We start from the raw sequence: 19,643 nt of genomic DNA, 5'->3' as shown, positions 1-19,643 counted from the left end.
GTTTAGAAAGACACCCTAAAGAGACATGAACTTGGAAAATCCTCTTTGATTAAGGAAGTGGTTGATTAAGAGCTTGGAAGTGGTTCTGATCCATTCAGTAGTTGAACATGTTGTAGATTCTAAAGGTGAAGTGCCTTAAATATTGTCAAATTGTAGCAATGACAGTCAAAGTAACCCACTCATTGCTTTTCATGTCCTCAGTGTACCTTGCCAGGGCTAGAAGACTAAGAGGCAGATGATTGCATCAGGAAGCATGGCTATGATATCATATCACAGTCCCTGAAGCTGTGGTATGGAGTTTGCTGAAATCACATTCTTGATTGTCAGAGGATTAAGATCCTGTCAAACACCTTGGGACACCAACAGAAGGGTTGCCTTCTAGAGGACATACTAAGCAAAGCAACTTGTAGATTGACAAAGTGACTTTAAGTCTAGCTATGAATTAATAGACATGGCTTCCAGAAAATACCAAATAAGCTCATTCTCCTGGACTTTTAGTAACAACGGAAACTCCACAAATTGTTTGCACTTTGTCTCTATGCTTTCCCCTGTAGGATTCTTGAACAAGCGTTATGCTCTAGTTTCCCCTGTAGGATTCTTGAACAAGCGTTATGCTCTAGGGCTAAGAGCTTAATTTTCTCTAGTTTGATTTTCGCTTATTCTCAGAGATCAACTCACCTTGCCTTCCCAGATAGAGTCTTCACCCCGAATAACGCTTGTGTGACAATATAACATGTGGTAGGATAACCAAATATTATCTGACGGTAGAGACTCAGGGTGGAGGGCAAGGATGGCATTTTACATGTTTTATTTGGGCAAAACAAAACAAAACACCTTATGCTTTAATCTTGGCAGCTCAGGAGGCTTCCAATCTCTTTCTCCTGAATCAAGACTCAAATAAAAGAGACTGCCAAAAGAAGCAAGTTGAATTCTATTTAATGTGATACTTAGAAAATTTAGATGTATATAAAGAGAGTTCCTTCCTTTCCCACAAATTGTCCTTTGCTTTCTCGTATACCTATAGCATACTCACATTGCTTCAGAAAGGACTGGACACAAGATATAAAAGAGAAATAATACCCTTCTCTGGGACTATGCACATGTCAAGGGCTTTAATCTCCTTCTGCACTTAAGGCCCATCCTACTCATAGCATCAGTTTGAAAGACAGCAGGACACTAGAATTCTTGGAGAGTGGATCCACCATCTTACTCTCAGACTTGGAGAGTCTGAAATTCTCAGAAATCATGTGATTCTCAGAAATCGTGATCCTATCAATGGTTCTGAAGTTTTAAGGAACTTGAACAGTGACTTGAACAGTGAATTGTGAGCAAAATCCTAGAGCCTGCCGTGTCATGGTTTGGGTTATGGAAAGTGGCATGGACAAAGGACATTTACAGGGGTCAAATCAGGGAGTTGTTTTTGTAGCACATGACCAGGAAGTAGGTAGTATGAGGGGACAGAATCATATTTCAATCTGCAGCATGGCAAAGAGCCATGAGAGGGTAGCCTGCAGGAACAAGAAAGCAACCAGGGACAAGGGCCTCAGAGTAGCAACATTGGAGCCAGGAAGGGCCACTGCTACAGCCCTGAAGCCTGCAGGGGTCTTGTCCTGAGGTTCCACTTTGCCTCCAGAAGACTCTAAACATGGCCCCCGAGGAGTTGGGGTGATATCAGGAATCCAACCTGTTGTATTTTCTACTTCCTCCTGTAGGAGATTAGAAAAAAAAAAAAAAGTAAATTCAGAAATAGTCCTACTTCTTTTCCTTTTCTTGTTTTGTTTATTTATTTTATTACAATTTATTCACTTTGTATTCCAGCTTTAGCCCTCTCCCTTGTTTTCCTTTTCTTGAAACCTTACTCTACTACCCGACCCTTACAAGCTAACTGGGAGGTTCTAACAACATCTACTATGCAGGGCAGCAACAGCTTGCCTTTCTGTCTCCTTGGGCTCCTTCTCCCAGTTCAGGCTTCCCGCTATTGTTCTTTGCTTCCATCATCCTTAATCTGTCCTTTCCTTGCCCAATACCATCACCCAACCCTGCAGGGTGGCATCCCTGTGACACGCACATCAATGCTTTTGATCACCACTGTCTGCTGGGACTCCTTGCAGGCTTTCTCAGCCTTCTTAATGTTCTCTGGAGTCCACTCAACATTATTCAGGACCATCAGGTTCTCCATGGGATTCCTGTGGATAGTAGGGTTAGGGCAGGCACATAGCAATAATCAGTGTTGACTTTCAGCTCTGACAAAATGTGTTGAAAACACTTCCATTTTTGCTAGCATATCTTTCATATCTTTCTTTCACACTGGTATAAACTACATGAAATGTATAACTAGGAATTCTTTGTGAGTTGGTAAGAAAAAAAAGAGAGAACTTAAGTTATTGAGAAAAGGATGCTCTTTAAGGGTCATAGGGTCTGAGAAGTTGAGCTTCAGTAAACCTGAGATTAGCTAGGATGTGGTGGCGCACATCTTTATTCGGGAGACAGAGGCAGGTCCATCTTTGTGAGTTTAAGGCCAGCTTGGTCTACAGAGAAAATTCCAGGACAGCCAGAGCTACATGGAAAGAAACCCTGTCTCAACCCTGCCCCCCAAAAAAGAAAGAAAATCTGAAATTGCCTTAAAGTTTAAGTATCTGTTAAGAAAGATGTTCCCAGCCTCCTAATAGAGTCTTCTAGAGTGGGTTCTTACTTAAAAGTTGGAACATGAATGTAAAGCAGTTTTTGAGTTAAGCCAGAAAAACAGAAATTTATGCACAAGGGATTCTGACTGTCCAGGGTCGTTGTCATCTGCTGTTCTGAATGCCCTTCCGGATGTAGACACTTTCTTACAAAACTTTTGTTTTTAGAGCTTTTTAAAATTATTATTATTACAATTTATTCACTTTATATCCCAGCTGTAGCCTCTTCCCTTGTCTCCCCTCCCCTCCCCCTTCTCACCCTCCCTTTCTCCACGCCCCTATGTACCTCTGCTAGTTCACTGATAAGGGAAGTCCTCTTCCCTATTGTCTGACCCATTAGGTTTCATCATCTGGATCCTCTTTCCCTGTGTCCTAATTAGGCCACCGGACCAGGGGGAGGTGACAACTGAGTTCATGTCAGAGACTGTTCCTGTTCCCCTTCCTAGAAAAACCCCATGGAGAATGAGCTGCCCATGGACTACATCTGAGCAGAGGGGCTAGGTTCTTTCCATGCATGGTCTTAAGGTTAATTCATCAGTCTCTGCAGGATCCCTGGACCCAGATTTTTTTTGGCTCTGTTGGTCTCTTTATAGAACTCCTGTCCCCTCCAGGTCTTTCTATTGCCCACTCTTCCATAGGATTCCCTGTACTCTGCCCAAAGTTTGGCTATGAGTCTCAGCATCTGCTTCAATACCCAGCTGGGTAAAGTCTTTCAGAAGCCTGCTGTGGTAGGCTCTTGTCCTGATTACTGTCTTTTCCCACTTCTGATGTCAATCCTGTTTGCCCTTCTGAATGAGGATGAAGCATCTTCCTTAGGGCCTCCCTGTTTTTTAGCTTCTTTAGGACTATAGATTTTAGTATGTTTATCTGACATTCTATGTCTAATATCCACTTATGAGTGAGTATATACCAGGTGTGTCTTTTGCTTCTGAGTTATTTTGTTTCAACACTGAAAAAAGTAAGGGTAAGGGTGTCAGGGTTTGATTAGTCCCCTCACTGATGACTCTCTGGCTCAGCAGCCTCAGAGGAATGAGTGAGACTCCTTTTGCTTCTTCCCAGATCCTTTCAAGATCCCTTCCCACAAGCTTGTGGATTTAAGCTTTTGTAAGCACTCACTCTGATGCTTCTTCTCCCAGTTCATTGGTCACATAGATGATATCAGGGTATCCTAGGCAACTGGAGATGTTGATTCTGGGATAGTAGAACAAGAAGACGAGGCACATCTCATTAATGGTGCTGGTACCTCCCTGGAGAAGGTGAGAGAGGGAGAGATGAAGATATCAAATCATGCAGAGAGGGACGGGGCAAGCCACAAATTGTGAAGCTTATCATTCTTCCAGAGAGCTCTCTCTTCTCCCAGAGTCTGGCTCACTGTGCCTTACCACGTCTCTTCCTTTCTTCTCTTCTACTTACAGCCATTGAACAAGTAATGGTGTTACTTCTAAAGAAATATCCTACACATCTTCCTTATCCTCTACATTTCCACGATCAGCCCCTGGTATGGGCTAGACTCCCAACTTTGCACTGAACGCCAGCCACCGACCTGGACTTACTACAGTCTCCTCTCCCTACAGCTGTCAGATCATTTGTTTCTAAGCAGTGGAGAAAGACACTTACACTTTGTAAGGATACGTGATAAGATCTATCTCACATGCCTAGTCAGTGAACTTCAGTGGCATCATACTGTCTCTTGATTTTTTTGAGACAGGGTTTCTTTATGTAGCCCTGGCTGTCCTGAACTTGCTGGCCTTGTCCTGACCAGGCTGGCCTCGAACTTGCTGAACTTGTCCTGACCAGGCTGGCCTCGAACTTGCTGAACTTGTCCTGACCAGGCTGGCCTCGAACTCACAGAGATCCACCTGCCTCTGTCTCCCTGGTGTGGGATTAAAGGTGAATGCCACCATGACTGGCATAATTTATTCTGAGACAAATTATTTAATTATATACCACAAAACCCAAGCTATCTATTCCCTTCTATTACTGTCCTGGCAGGTATGAGGTGACAGTTCGCCCTTGCTGCCTGGGAGTTGTGGGTATACAGCATTGTCTGTATTCTGAGAGCTATCTCCAACCTCAAGTCCCTCAACCTCACTCTGTTCCTTTGTGTCTTCTCTCACTCCTTTACCCATACCGAAGCTCATTGTTCTTCATGCACCCTCCCAGCATTCTTTGCTGATAAATGGCTTTCTCATTTCTGTTCTACAGAACTCCACATCGCTGTGTGTCCAGAGCCAGACAAACTTATTTATATCACATGATCTGTGTGTTGTCTTATGATACCTGAAATAGCCCTGAACTGTTATCCCCACTTTTCCATTTTGATGTCTTCTACCTTGTTTTACAATAATATGTATGGCCGTGTTTCCTTCCTCAAGAGCACACAACCTTTTCTGAACTGGCCCCTATATAAGATTTCTGGGTTCCTTATAATCATGGTAACTTGTTAGCTCTAACTGAGCATCTAACTCAAGAACGATTATGAAACTTTTGTCTTAAATGTGTTAACCAATTATTACAATAATATCATGAGCTAGTATTATTATTTTTTCCTTATGAATTTAGAATGGGGCCAAGATATTGGATACTTTATGTAGGTTGTGAAGCTGCTAGATGATTATGCTGACATCTTAATCCAGAGCAGTGATGATTCCAAGTTCATTAATGGTGCAGGCACCTCCCTGAAGGAGGTGAGAGACAGAGATGTCATAATACATCCTTTCATAGTCTTAGTCGGTCACTAATGGAGAGTGTAGGGAACTGCTCCCTATCATGGATGCATGGAGGTGTGAGAGCAGTAAAAGCCTCACAGAGGAAAGAAAGGCATAATCAGGAGCAATCAGCATTAGTAGACAGTTAAAGCCAGGATGCAATGCATCTCTCTTTCAGGGCTACATCACTGGTAGGGCAGTGGAGAAAGACACTTACAAAAGTCATAAAGTCACGGTCCAGCGTCTGGTAGTTACATTCTATCAGCAGCTCATCCCCCTATTCACAGTGAAACATGAGAACCAAGAGCAAGTCAGAGAGGAGCTGGTACAGTCTCAGGATTTTCTGGCCTAACAGTGAGCTATGCTTTCTTGTTCTCCCCCTCTCCCCCTAGCTGCCCCTTCGGTTCCCACCAGCTTGATCACTGCAGGATGAGGTAAGTCTCTAGTCTCTTGCAGATTGAAGTCATAAGAATAGTCTTTACATATTATTTGGAGCTGGGTTCCATTTCTAGAGGGAGAGAAGAACAGAAAGAAAGAAATGAGAAGACGAAGCAGAGAAGGTCCTACCCATAAAGGTGCAGTATGTAGGTTCATTCTGTGAACGAAAACAGCCCACGAGGTAAATATAAAAGATTCTTCTTTCACAATCTGTACCACTCATCTCCAACCTATATCCTCCTTATTCTAAACCAGTCATAACATCATGCAGAATCAGTAACTATTCCCATACAAGAAAGGGGAGGTTCGAGTTTTTCCAGCACCTGTATTGAGCAACTTGCAGTGAGCGCCCGGCTAAGTGGGTGTGGATCAGGTAACTTGCTACGTGTAGGTCAGCTACTTGAGCCCCATTCATCTGTAACAAGAAGACACACCTGATTGGCCAAGAACACCTATCTCTAGCTTTACTTTTCCTTCCTTGTTGCTTGATAGCATCTTCTTGCTCTGGTTAAGAGTTACTCTCTTATTTTTTGTCTTTACATTTCATTGAGTTTGTTCTTTGACAATTTCATGCATGAAATGTATTCTGATAACTATACTCCCTCTTTAATCTCTCTGCTAAGTCCATTACCCACTTCTTCCCATAGTCACAAATTTGTTTTTGTTGTTTTATTTTTTATTATGTTTTTTTGTGGGTCACCTGTTGAGTTTAACGAGGATCACCTGTGTGAGTGTGGGTATGGAACTATCTGTTGGATCCTGCTGAATTCGGTAACTGCACATTGATTGTCTTTCTCCTACAACCCATCAGTAGAAAATAGTTTAGCAGGGAAAGGCAGGCCCCCCAAACCCCTTCTTGATCCATGACTGATAGCTGATATGACCAGTCTTAGGTTTTTCTCACCGCAGGCAGCCACAGCTGTTATGAAGTCATGACTGTATTGGCTGGGTATGCCCAGAAGACAGCATTTCTGGCCCTTATCCCTATCTCTTGACCATTACATTCTGTTCACTGCTTTCCCAGATGGATGGTTCCACTCACTCCCCTATTCCCATTGAGCCATTCTTTCTCTCTTTTCGCCCAGCTTCTTTGTCCCTAAAGCCATGACTCATTCCTCTCTTGTAGAATTTATGCATGTCACTTTTCTGAGCACCAGGCTTCAATCACTTTTCAAAACTGTGGCTCAGGCTTGTGAGTTTAGGGATTGGACCAGAACTCTGGCAGAGAACAAGAAACCTCAGAGAATGTGTGTCTCTCAGCTTCACCTCTTCAAATTTCTCTGTCTTGCATAGTCCATAGGACAAGAAAGACTCAGCACCAGGGGGTATAAAGTGAATGGGGAAAACTGAGATGCCCAGCTCGAGGACTCCCATGTCATATCTGCGAAGGTGCGAGGTGTAGTACAGCCGTATCCCTGAGGTATCACGTAGGCCTAGAGTAGGAAGAAATACTCTTCTCAGAGGGTGGGAGCGAGTCACAGTGTTCAGAAATGCTGGAATGGGCTGTGACTAACAGGATCTAACATGTATGCCACATGACACCTACATACAGAAGAACCAGGTGGCTTCAACAGTGCCCTCCCACAAGCCCTTTGGATACTCACCAGGAAGATTCTGAAAATTGCTGTAGTGAACCTCCAGTCGGATCCACTGAGGGTCCAAGGGAGTTCCAATAGAGATGCCTACATCATCTGGAAACTGGTAACTCTGTGAAGAGAGGAAGCCTTGGCAGTGATGTCAGAAAGGGATCCAAGCTCTGCCCCTGCCTGAATTTCTAACCTTGTGTTCAGAACTTCTATGGCCCCAGGGTTTCCATTAGCCCACTGCCTTACAGCATGCACCCCTCTGTCCCCAACTGCCTCCATGTCAGGACTCACAAGGCCCCCAACAGCCCAGCCTGCGATGACATGGGAACAGAGGGAGAAGGCAGGATCTGATCCATAGCATTCCCCGATGCCTGTGGGCAGCACACTAGCGTTGCTGCATGCATACACGAGAATGTGATGCACCATCGTCTCATTGCGTTCCACGAGCAGGGGTTCAAACTGGACAGAGAAAAGATGGGAGATGGCAGTTAAGATCTTCTGTCAAATTCTTATTCTCTCCCCAGACCCTCAACCAAAGCTGTGCCATTCTCCACTTCTCTGAGTTTCTCCTCATCTGTTACTCTCCACCATGCCTATCATCTTTCCTGGGCTCTATTAGACTCTTCTGGCAACCCCCAAATCCTTAAATCCATTTCTTTGGAGCACAGCTGACAGTGCTAAGTCATCAGGGACATTCCAAAGGTTCTGACTTTCTTTAGTCAATTCACAATTTGCAAATATGTGGCCACAACATTTTGAAATCTATTTTTTTAGATTTCCCCAACCCTGTACCTTGGAACTTATAAAATTATATTTTTGTACTTGGACTAAATTAAAAGTACTCAAATACGAAGTTAGATGACTGATTTTGATTTCACTCTCACTTGATTTTCTTACATTCTGACAGTGCATAGCCACATCCCTTTCTTTTTTTCTTTCTTTTTCACCTTCCTTGCTAAAAGAGAAAAATTCTGGGTTCATGATGGGGCTTGAAATTGTTCTCTTCAAAACTTATTAACTCTGTCCTCTGGCAAAATCTCCTCTACTTGAATAAAATAGTGCTGGTAGTTATTGGTCTGTGCCCAGGAAACTATGTGACTTCTAACCTTAGAAAACTCCACCTGGCCCTACCCCACTTCTCCTTCCTCAAAGAAACAGTTTTTATTTCCAGACTCCAACATGCCCATCCCTTTGCTCCAGTGCCTTCTCTCCCTGGGCAGACTTTGCTGTTTGGTTCACGAACCTTGAAGATGTGATGCTTCTTGCTGACAATGGGGAGTGGGAGAAAGATACAGGCATATGTGGTATCCTCTTCTGGAATGAGAAACTGGAGAAACGTGAACAGAAGCTGAGCGGAACTGGAGTGAGGGTCCCCCAAGGCAAGCAAAGAAGTGGTCAGGATAAGGGACAGAGATCATCTTAGGGCTAGAGTGGCATTCTTCATGGGACCACGGGCACTCATAGTGACTCTACTGTAAGGAGTGTGAGGGTATTGGGTGCAGGATGAAAGGTCTGGGATGAGTGGGGAGTTGGAAAGGGTAGAGGCAGACGGATGATGTGGTGGAATCTTACATTACTGATCTTCAAGTCGTGGATGAGGGTGTCTTCAGGGACCTCTTGATCATCATAGTGTAGTATTTGTAGCAAGAAGATGGACTTGACAAAAGTACGTTCTCGATTCATCTTTGGTATATCATCCAGGCCATAGGCAGCCAGGACCCTCATGGTGTCACTCTATGGGCATCATGAACATTGAAGGCCTGACACTCAACAGCACTCTTCGCGTATACCTATATCCAGGTTCCTATATGTGCCACTCATGTACACAGTGGAATGAGAATAACTTGAGACAAGATTAGTTTGGCTTTTGTTCTACCAAAGCATGACAAATGCTTAACCCTTTCCCAATTGTTCTCTCTGACTATTTTACACCTGTGGAATAAGAGTGTCAAACCACACTTGAACTCCAAACACGGATGTTCAGTAGAACTAGTTAGAGTCCTTTAATAGGGGGAGAATAAAGTGGATATTTAGTCGTTGTGTGGAACTATGCCAAAGAATGATTGGATATTTCAAAGGGTGATACAATTGGACAGTACCCAGGAAGATTAAAGGATAATAGTCCCATGAATTGTGTCTGGCTGCATGATCTGAGGTGACTATATCCTCTCAGGAGAAGCTGGTTGTGGCTTAATATTTTTCTATTTCCACGTCTTACCGTAATGTCATGATCATGAGGGTCACAGGATCTGAAGGGCCTGGAAAAACGCATGGTGGTAGAGCCAGAATCTTCTATCAGCTTTAGCAGTTCAGCATCCTGGCTCCCATCCTGTTCTAGAGTGTCTTCATCCAGAAGGTGCTGATCCTGGGGTCCAGTGACCATTAAGGAGTAAAAACCAGAATCTCAAACAATTAGGCTTTAGGACAGCAGGTATATGCTAAAATGGGACAAGCCAGATACCTTCACTGCACAAATGGGTTTCCTGAGAGGACAGAACATGTCTGTTGGAGTTTCACCTCCTGGCTTTGCTATTCTTACTTCAAATCTTGGCTTCATGAATTCTAGTAATTCCCCATTGAAATCTTTAGAAGTTAACTTGGTCTTAGAATGATCTGTACCACATCCTCTCTCACGAAGCTCTGATTATACATATATATATATTATACATATATAAATACATATATACATTATATATATTTTTGTGTACTATGATGAACATTACAGTGTATGAGTGCAGTTCAGAACTATGATCTTGAGCTTAGAATGTGTGAGTTTTGGGGGAGACAAGTGAATTACTATTTCACTTGTAAAAGGCAGATGATAGCAGTGGTTCTCACCTTGTGGGTTGTGACCTCTTTGGGGGTGTTGAAGGACACTTTCATGGGGGTCACATATCAAATATCCTGTATATCAGATATTTAGAATACAATTCATAACTGTAGAAAAATTACAGTTATGAGGTAGCAACAAAAATAATGTTATGGTTGGGGGGTCTCCACAACATGAAGAAATGTATTAAAGGGTCACAGCACTGGGAAGGTTGAGAGTCATTAAATTATAGTAATCCCTCTCGGTGATGCTACAGAGTTTAAAATGAAAAGAATTTGGAACAATGCTGAGTTAATAAAAAACACAAAACAATTTTCAGCTATTAATATTGGCTCTTTTGCTGTCGTTGCTGTCACTAGACAATTTCATACAGAGGTCCACCTGAGTGGGCTTAAAGGCCAGAGACTGTCTCTAATAACTTTGAATTTTTCCCAGTGACCTGCATTTACTGTAAGATTCTCCTCTCTTAAAAGTCTTACAAACAAGTGGCCTAGAAGATTATAATGCTCAAGCATCTTTGTAGGGAGACATCAGCAGTCAACTAGAGTTCAGTGTGCTTGGGTATGTTTGGAGAAGGAAGATGTTCTTCTCTAGACACAAAACCATCCTCAGCCCAGTGAAGGAGCTTATCCATAAGATGGAGGTTAGAGTTTATGGATGTGAAGCCATCTTTTTTTTTATTTATAGATTTATCTTATTTTATTTTTTAATATTAGTTACAGTCTATTAACTTTATATCTCAACTGTAGTCTCCTCCCTCATTCCCTTCCAGTCTCACCCTCCCTCCCTCATCTCCTCCCTACCCCTTTCCAAGTCCACAGATAGGGAGGTCCTCTTCTCCTTCCACTTGACCCTAGCTTATCAGATTTCTTCAGGACTGGCTGCAATGTCCTCCTCTGTGGTCTAGCAAGGCTGCTCCTTCCTCGGTGGAGGGGAGGTCAAAGAGTCAGCCATTGAGTTCATGTCAAAAACAGTCCCTGTTCCCTTTATTAAGGAACCCACTTGGATATTGAGCTATCATGGGCTATCTTTAACTCAACACAAGTTACATACCTCTAGACTTACCGAAAAGTAGACATTGCCTTCAGGGAGGACTCCTCCAACTATCAGATCACTTCCCACAAAGGTGTAGCGATTTGTGATGCCCAGGCCAACCCAGCCAGTTGTTTGGACTTGGAGCTCAAATGTGATTATTTCAGCCTCATAATCAAAGTCCCAGTGAAGGAGGACAGCATGGGAAGGATCTAGGAACCTAGAATAACGAAGGGGAGATGTAGGGCCCAGGCGCTTGCTTTGGGAAAAGGCTGCTACGACCAAAAGTAAGAGAAGCCTGAAGAGAAGAACATAGGCCATGGCTCCTGGGGCCCTGAGCATCTTTCCTGAAGATGGACACTCAAGAGCTCTGGACTTATATATATATATCTATTTGTGCCAGGCATGGTGCCACGAGGGAGGGACAGGCTGGGATCTTCTGATCTGATTATATCCACTGTGTACAGAATGGTGCCACTTACATAACTTGAGTCACAGTGTCCGGAGAGGAGACAGAGTAGGGTTGTCTTACCTTAAGTCAGGGACCTAATGTGAAATTGTCAAGAAAGTCATGAAGTCTTCCTTACCAACTCCATGACAGGGTCGTGCCCAATGAGAACCTGTAAAGTCAGGGTGCTTCTCAGTTTCCCCCACTGCTTTGTCCCTCCATGTGTATCCCACCTCCATAATATCCTTAATAAATAATATTGCTCTGGAATACACCCTCCTCTACTCCAGCCTTTCACTATAGTGTCCACGTGTAGAATGGAGGCAGTGGAACATAAGCATATCTTTTGGCTTCCTGGTAAGTGCAGGAGAGCAGTCTTAAGAAGAAAGGCCATGATTACAGGCTCCAGCAGGAACCTGTGCTTGTAATCCTAGGAAGAACACCCAGAGATGGAAGTCTTCTAGAAAGGTAAATAAGTCTGGGGCAGCTTTGATTTTAGCAATTCACACAAAGAAGCAAGAAATCAGGGGAAAGCTGGGCATGGGTGTGGTGGTACACTCCTTTAATCTCAATACTCAGGGAGGCAGAGGCAGGCAGATCACTGTGAGTTCAAGGCCAGCCTGGTCTTCAAAGTGAGTCCAGGACAGCCAAGGCTACCTAGAGAAACCCCGTCTCAAAAAACAAAATGAACAAATCACAAAAAAACAAAACAAAAACAAACAAACAAAGAAGAAGATAATGAAGCAGAAGAAGAGAAAGAAGAGGGAAAGATGTGAATTTGCCTGTGAGACACTTTGTGCTTCATCCTCCCTACTATAATCAGGAGTTGCTTTTCAAAGAAATTATGGTTCAGTTACTCTCCCCTCCAGGTTTAGCCAAGTTTTTGTGCTTTCAAGTGCCTTGATATTATGTAAGCAACTAAAGCACAAAAGAATATTTGAATAATAGGGCAGAATGAAACTATGGTCTATTTAATTGCATGATGATTCCAGTTAGTGTAATTCCTAGATATGTAAGAGGGAGCATGAAGGCTACCATCAGTAGTGTGTGTTCACATACACTGTTAGTGGTGGAGTTGAATGGAGAGACTATAAGGAAGCCTGCCTCATCTTCACACTTGGCATTATTTCCTCAGTGACTGATACTCACATGGCTGCAGGCCCCTGAGTGCTTTGCCATGGTCCTGTGTTACAGTGGAAAGAATTGGTGTCATTTGCTGATTGCTTCTCAGGGAAGAAAAGAAATGTGCACTGTACAAGATTCACAGTCTCCTGTCTCCTGGTGACTGCCATAGCTGACTTGGGGAGGTAAATCTTTTCATTGGACCCCACTGTCTGACGTGCACTAGACAATGAAGAAGACACATTCCCTTAGGACTCCCCCTGAGATGTGTAAGACCACACATCTACACACAGGAGTCCAGGCAAAGGAAAGATGAGAAGATGCTCTCTGAGCTGCATATATCTTAGTAAAAATATAGTAACCACTTAGTAAAACTCATGAAAAGTCTTTGAATTGCCTATTGAGCTACTGCAAAAGCTGTTGGCTACTGTTGTGTGCACTTGAGTAGTGATTAAGATGTCCTTGAGGGGGGGCATGGAGAGATATTCCAAGGAGGCAGCCATGACCTCCAATGCTGGTCCTGCCCCTGAGGAGCTAGCTAGCCATCTGATCTGGAAGCTAGAGGCTTAACCTGGCTCAGTCCTGCAAGCTGGTTAAGATAAGAGAGGGCAATCTCTTGAGGCACTGACCTTGGAAGGCAGGAAGGTTAGCAAGAGATAACAGGAGTGCGGGAGACACTCTGATCCCAATCTCATTAGGGGATTAGGCTGAAGAAGGGTCCGGAGCTAGGACAGACAGCTGAGTAAACTTAGAAGGGTCCAGGGTCTCTTATTCAGCAGTCAGCTTGGCTGGCCAGAGCTCTACCCTTAGGAAAGGAACAGGGCTCACTGGGAAGAGCTAGGAGCCAATGACTTTAAACCCAAGGAATCTCTTTTCTACCCTTTTCTTCCTGGCTCTTAAGGTTCATAGAGAACTTATTCAGCTTTTAAAAAGAGATTTATAGAGGCTGGAAGAACTTGTTTTTTCAAAAGCAAAGCTCTAGAAAAATGAAGGGTGAAAGCATTATCAAACTTGGGAGGTCAAAGCTGAATGAAAAAGGAAATAAAAAGGATGAGGACATGATTCCTCACAAAGTATGGAGAAGATTTTTATTGTAGATATGAGGGGAATTATAGTCAAAGGCAGAAACTTCTGGGAAAGTCCAGAGTGAACATGACACAGTGTCTGGATATGGGAGGATAGTAGTGGGAACAGAGAGGGAAGAGTGGGAAGAGAGAGGGTAAACAAAAGAAGAAAAGGCCAGCATAGCAAACTGGCTGGATTGTATAGGGAAGGGTAAGTGAGGAAGGCTCAGACACAGGGCTGGAGAAGTTTAGGGTAGGGGGTAGGAGAATGCCAGTCACAGCATGTAATAGGTAATGCCTAAGGGATTCTTGTTGCAATAAATAGGCACATTTGTTAGAGTTAGTCATTTGTCTCCAGTTTGAGACCCAACATAAGCCAGTACCCCAAGCCAGCTCTATTCACCTGTCCTCAATAAGCCAATTAAACAAAACCAAATCAATAATGAAAAGTCAAAAAAGATTTATTCAGTATGGACACATTGGGAACAGGGAAAAAGGGAGGCAGTGAACACCTAAGTCAATCTTGGGGGTCGTGAAGTGAGATGGAAGTTTAAAGGGCCAAGGATAAACAGTCTAGATCAAAGTCTCATCCTGCCCCCCACTGGCCCATCACTGCTTAGGCTTGTTAAAATTGTGTGAAATCTCTTTCCAAGAGACACTTTCACAGTCTGGCTTGTGAGTTTTTCTTCTCCCAGCATGTGATTCCTGGGGAAATTCACCTTTCTTTCAGGTCATTGTATCAAAAGCCTGGTAGTCAGTTTGAAAGACACAAGTGTCTCTTTAGAATATCTTTAGATCTGCCAGGTCACTTACAAAAAGGATCATGTTTTCCTTTATTCTGGAAAAAGCTCTCATTTTGATTTTGCATTTGCATTCCTGGAGTCAGATAGATGAGTGTCCACAGCAAGCTGCCTGATATAAGCCTGCAACAGCCTCCACATGTGAAGCCTGTGGGTGAAAGCTGTCTTTGTTCAGTTCTTTAACCATTGCTTGGTTATATGGAGATATTTCACTCCCTTGAAAGAGCTGAGACTCAAAATCAAACTACTTCTGGAAATACCTGATCACTACTGAGAGGGTGCAGGGCCCAGTCTTTGCGTGCTGATCTACTTGGTGAGTGTGTAGTGTGCAGAGGTGTGAATGAGAGAGCATACTCACGCTTAAGCAGGAAGGGTGCAAGCTTTCAGTTTGAGGTTTACACTGTAGAGGAAAGATGAAATAAGATAGTGGGTTTCTGGAGGAAGTCACACCCTTTGGAACTTCAGGCTCAAGATTTAAGTTTCTGGTTGGCACCTAACTGGCTTGGGTCCTCCTCTCTTGCCTGATGTCCTGCTGGAGAGAACTTGAGGGGTCAGGGATGTGGCAGTTCTCCATTCTGTGCTTCTGTGTACTCATGGCTTCTGTGACTACAGGTCAGGTGGCAACTGAGGAAGCCAGTTGGTGGAGGGATGTGAAAAGTCAGATCACTTTAGCTTAGCAAGCAGAGAAGGTGCCCTAGGTCCTTTAAGACAGTCATCTGTCATAGCTACTTTCCTTGGCCAAGGAATCTGCTCTCAGCATCCTTCTGCCTGCATAACTCATGATTTTTCTCTTCTGGATTTAGGTCAGTTGGCTACACATGGGGTTGTCTACCTTCATCTTAGCCTGTCTGTGTTTCAGACACCACAGTCTCTTTGTTGGAGCAAAAGCCAAGATGGGGTCTGGTACCACGTGGTCAAGCTGCGACCCTGCGCTGCATCTTGAAGAACTCCCAGTATCCCTGGATGAGCTGGTATCAGCAGGATCTCCGTCAACAACTGCAGTGGCTGGTCACTCTTCGGGCTCCTGGGGACAAAGAGGTCAAATCTCTGCCTGGCGCTGATTACTTGGCCACACGGGTCACTGATACAGAGCTGAGGCTAGAAGTGGCCAACATGACCCAGGGCAGAACCTTGTACTGCACCTGCAGCAGAGACACAGTGGTAAGCTCTGCGGGGGCATTGCATCAAAAACCACACAAGCACTGTGCTGCCTCCCAGTACTTGATCCTCCACAAGCCCTTTCTACCCAGACATTCCAACCCCTTGCCCTAGCAAAAAGTGCACCCTCCCTGATGATTTACCACTCGTCCTGCCACATGGTGAATTAACCTTGTGTGTAGAGAGCTCAGAGCACAGACTTTGGGCCTCCCACTTGTGAGGTTGGAAGATGTCTCTTGCCCTCCTGCACTTCAGTTTCTGATTTTGTAGGGTGTAGGCAACAAATGTGGTAAGGCAGTTGTGAGGATCAAGCAACACAGTTCAGGTAGACTTTTTAGTAGGACATGATGCTGAGCAGCAAAAACATAAAACCCAGGCAGCTTCCATGAGCTCTTCCTTCCACAATACGCTTGGTGAAAAGCAGGCTGCATGAGATGCCGGTATCAACTCCCAGTGTGGGGCTGGGATTAAGACCTTCCCAGAGCTCAGATAAACATGGGCTGAATTGCAGAATGTGCAGCTCGGACTACACCCTTTAAATAAATACCCTTGTTTCACTCTTTACGTAAATGCCCTTGTTTCTGTGATGCCCAAGTTTTTGTTACCAATACCCACTTTGACCTCACAACTCAGTCTTAAAATGTTCTTTGTATCCCTTTAATAGTTCAATTTATTTTGCATTAATTATGCTATTATACATAAAATATTGTTTCAATATGCCATTTAACATAGCAAAGCTCAAAGCTCCTTAATCTAGATTTTTTTTTTGCCAATTACCAGTTTAGTCAAAGCAGTTAAAAAAAATTAAAAAACAAAAACTACAACAACAACAAAAAAAAAAACTGATGAGCACTGTGCCTAAACCAGAGGTGTATTCACTGTTGAGCTATTTGAACTCATCTTTCAGAAAATATAGCCCTCAGAAAAAAAATATAAGGGTCTAGAATTGTCATTTAGGGCTCAGTAAATGTCCTAAAAATGCCTTAAGTCAGAACTAGATTCGCAACCCAACAAGGCCACTCCTGTAAAAGTAACTGTTATTCTCCCGGCTCAGTTGTTGTTTTGGAAGCTTACTGCCTCCCTCTGCCAGTCCTGGAAGCTCCTAGTCTCTGTACAATCTAACCTAGGCATAGAAGGTCTGAAGCCTCTCGACTTACTGCTTAGTAAGCTCACCCTTACTTGTTCTTCCAGAGCTCTGGGCTGGCTGGTTCAACTCGGCTGTCCTGGCTCACACTCCTCTCACAGCTGACTGAATAAAATTCAGTCTGCTCTCATCTCTCAGCCCCTTCTCATTTTCTGGCTCGTTCTGTCTCTACCTATGTGTAACTTGTTCTCTCTTTAACCTTTCTCTGTTTATCTGTCCTGGTAAAACTGCCTCCTCTCTCTGCACTGCCCATTAAGTAGCTTCCCTTTTCTTTTTCTTCTCCTGAGAATTGGGCAAATCCTATTCTTTCAAGTCTTTCAGTGATTTGTCACCTTCTCTGCCATTGTCGTCATTTTCAAGCATGGGTCCTTCCTTTTACAAACTAACTTTACCTTTATTGCTTGGAATTAAAGGTGTGTACTACCTGGGTCTGAGCTTTTCTTTACCTGAGTGTTGCTATATACCAGGCTGGCCTTAAACTCAGACCTGCTTGCCTCTGTCTTCTGGATTAAAGGCATGTTTGCATTCCAGCTGGATCACACAGACCTAGAAGGTCTTCGGATGTGATCTCTTGCCAGAACAACCATGTTCTGAATTAACATTCATTCCTCTACACACCCCCAGGTAAAGAGCAGAACAAGGAGGCTTAATAGCCAGGCAAACAGGAATTTCATAATCACAGAGCAAGGCTGGTTCGGCAGGGGGAACAATGGAGGAAGGGGGAAGAAAGAAGATCAGGAAAGGAAACAAGAAAAAGAGAAGGGAAGGAGGTGGAGGAAGGAGAGGAAGACAGTAGAGTGAACTAGTATGAAGCATATACACCCTGAAACAGGTCTGAGGCAGGTATGGGCAACTGAAAGTTATGAGAGTGAACAGCAATTAAGACAAATAAAGGCTACCTCTTTGGTTGAGGTAAGGTTAACTCAGCACTGTGGGAAATGAAGGGTCTTTCCACTAGGGGGCACCATTTACCCATAATTCTTCATGGCACTCAAGTTTATTTGGTAGACCCCCATCTAGCTCATCTACTCCTTCAGTTCATCTGCCTGTGGCATTGAATTGCCTTATGCTGGAGCTGCACGCTAACCCAGAGGGCTCCAGAGCCCTGGCCCATGAGTTTCTGTTGGTGAACTTTTCTAAAACTGTGCTGTTGAAAAGGCCACTTTTTATAAGACTCTCAGACATTGTTTCTAGAAAACTGTTCCTCCAGAAATGGTGCCAAGGACACTTGGAGGACTCTCTCTCAGTTCCCTCACTTTCACAGTAGCTTTCAATGCTTTTCTGTGACCCTCCCTGTTTCTCTCACATATGTGTTAACTCTCTCACACAGCAGCACATTCATCATGTCCCATTTCAAAATCAGGAGGGAGATTGAGAGCAGGTAGGCCAGGTAGGAATAAAATCATTCAGAGTCCTAGAAACATTTGGAAGGAGTGGAAGGAGTGTGGGGTTCAGACGGAAGGAGCTAGTTAGGTGCTTGTGTCTCACAGAGGAATGGTAGGTGATAAGGGTGATTTAAAAATGAGCTGTGTCTTTGGGTGGATGACACCTAAATGAACATCTGTACAAAGTCCCAATTTATTTCTAATATCAGAGATCAGACCTCTACTCTTGCCTGATGCGTCTAAAACAAAAAGGGGGAACTGTAGAGAGCTGCGGAATGCTATGCCTTAAAGATGGAGCTGGTTTCTGCCTTCCACCTTCCCGATGGTGAGTGCTCTCTGTCACGAACAAGTACACATTTGGCTAAGGCCGAGGATCTGGCTTGCTTCCATGTATGTGGACCTATCTGCATTGCCCCCGTGGCACGCCTGGGTTGGCTACCCAGAGGCTATTTAAGCTATGGGCTGGCTTTCCCCGGGGTCCGAGGATTGTTCAATGTTCCTGAATAAACTGCATTGAAAAAAAAAAAAATCCTGTTCACTGAGAGCTCGGGGTCCCACTTCTCTTCTGCTGTGTCAGTGAGACTTGGGTCCCGAATTTGATCGCTCTCATAATAAAGCTCTCTTGCAATTGCAAAAAAAAAATAAATAAAAAAATAAAAATAAAAAAAAATATGTAATTTTCAAAAAAAAATGAGCTGTGAATGGCAAATACGGAGGTGCAGAACCTGCATCTCAGACAAGAGGCCGGTTGCTTGTGAATGAAAACCATCCGGATAGTTCACCTCACTGCAAACGTTGGTATGGATCCTTTACTGAGGTTGGTATGAAATTTCACAACTTCCCATTGTGGACTCTGAGGTTATCCAAATCGTACAACTGGACATGTGCAGATTCGTTCCCAGACTGGTATACACTGCCAGCAGAGAGTCTGAAAAATGCACTTTTATTTGCTCATGTAACCCAGGTTGGCCTCATATAGCTGAGGCTGTCCTTAAACTCCTAATCATCCTGTTTCAGCCTCCCAAGGGCTGAGATTGTAAATTTCTGCTGCTGTACCTCGAAAAGTATTCTTTTAAAACATTAAACTTATAGATATGATGAGATACCATGTGGTGACTCAACACTCACATACATTTTGAGATGTTCAAAGTTAAATATATCTATGTCCTGAATTTATATGGCAAAAACATCGAAAGTTCTTTCTTGAGATGTTTAGAGATACAGCATGTATACTTGCTGATACTCCC

General features: G+C 43.6%; 1 protein-coding gene and 1 gene segment (V, D, J or C); one reads left to right on the top strand and one right to left on the bottom strand.

Annotated features, from left to right (window-relative positions):
- Nucleotides 1–1,463: 1,463 nt before the first annotated feature.
- On the bottom strand, nucleotides 1,464–11,596 carry LOC110553937 (DBH-like monooxygenase protein 2). The gene is made up of 13 exons (XM_021646269.1): nucleotides 11,309–11,596; nucleotides 9,632–9,778; nucleotides 8,986–9,147; nucleotides 8,657–8,740; nucleotides 7,705–7,872; nucleotides 7,432–7,534; nucleotides 7,094–7,260; nucleotides 6,151–6,242; nucleotides 5,801–5,897; nucleotides 5,607–5,666; nucleotides 3,798–3,928; nucleotides 2,069–2,186; nucleotides 1,464–1,706 (listed from the first exon to the last, which is right to left on the bottom strand). The coding sequence occupies exons 1-13, from the start codon at nucleotides 11,594–11,596 to the stop codon at nucleotides 1,464–1,466; spliced, it is 1,860 nt and encodes a 619-aa protein (XP_021501944.1).
- Nucleotides 11,597–15,207: 3,611 nt separating this feature from the next.
- On the top strand, nucleotides 15,208–15,981 carry LOC110553942 (T-cell receptor beta chain V region E1-like). The segment is given in 2 exon segments: nucleotides 15,208–15,321; nucleotides 15,569–15,981. Coding segments are annotated over 2 exon segments (501 nt in total).
- The last annotated feature ends 3,662 nt before the right edge of the window (nucleotides 15,982–19,643 follow it).

Source organism: Meriones unguiculatus, chromosome 3 (assembly GCF_030254825.1).
Source record: "Meriones unguiculatus strain TT.TT164.6M chromosome 3, Bangor_MerUng_6.1, whole genome shotgun sequence".
Lineage (NCBI taxonomy): Eukaryota > Metazoa > Chordata > Mammalia > Rodentia > Muridae > Meriones > Meriones unguiculatus.
This window is presented reverse-complemented; position numbering and strand designations above follow the sequence as displayed.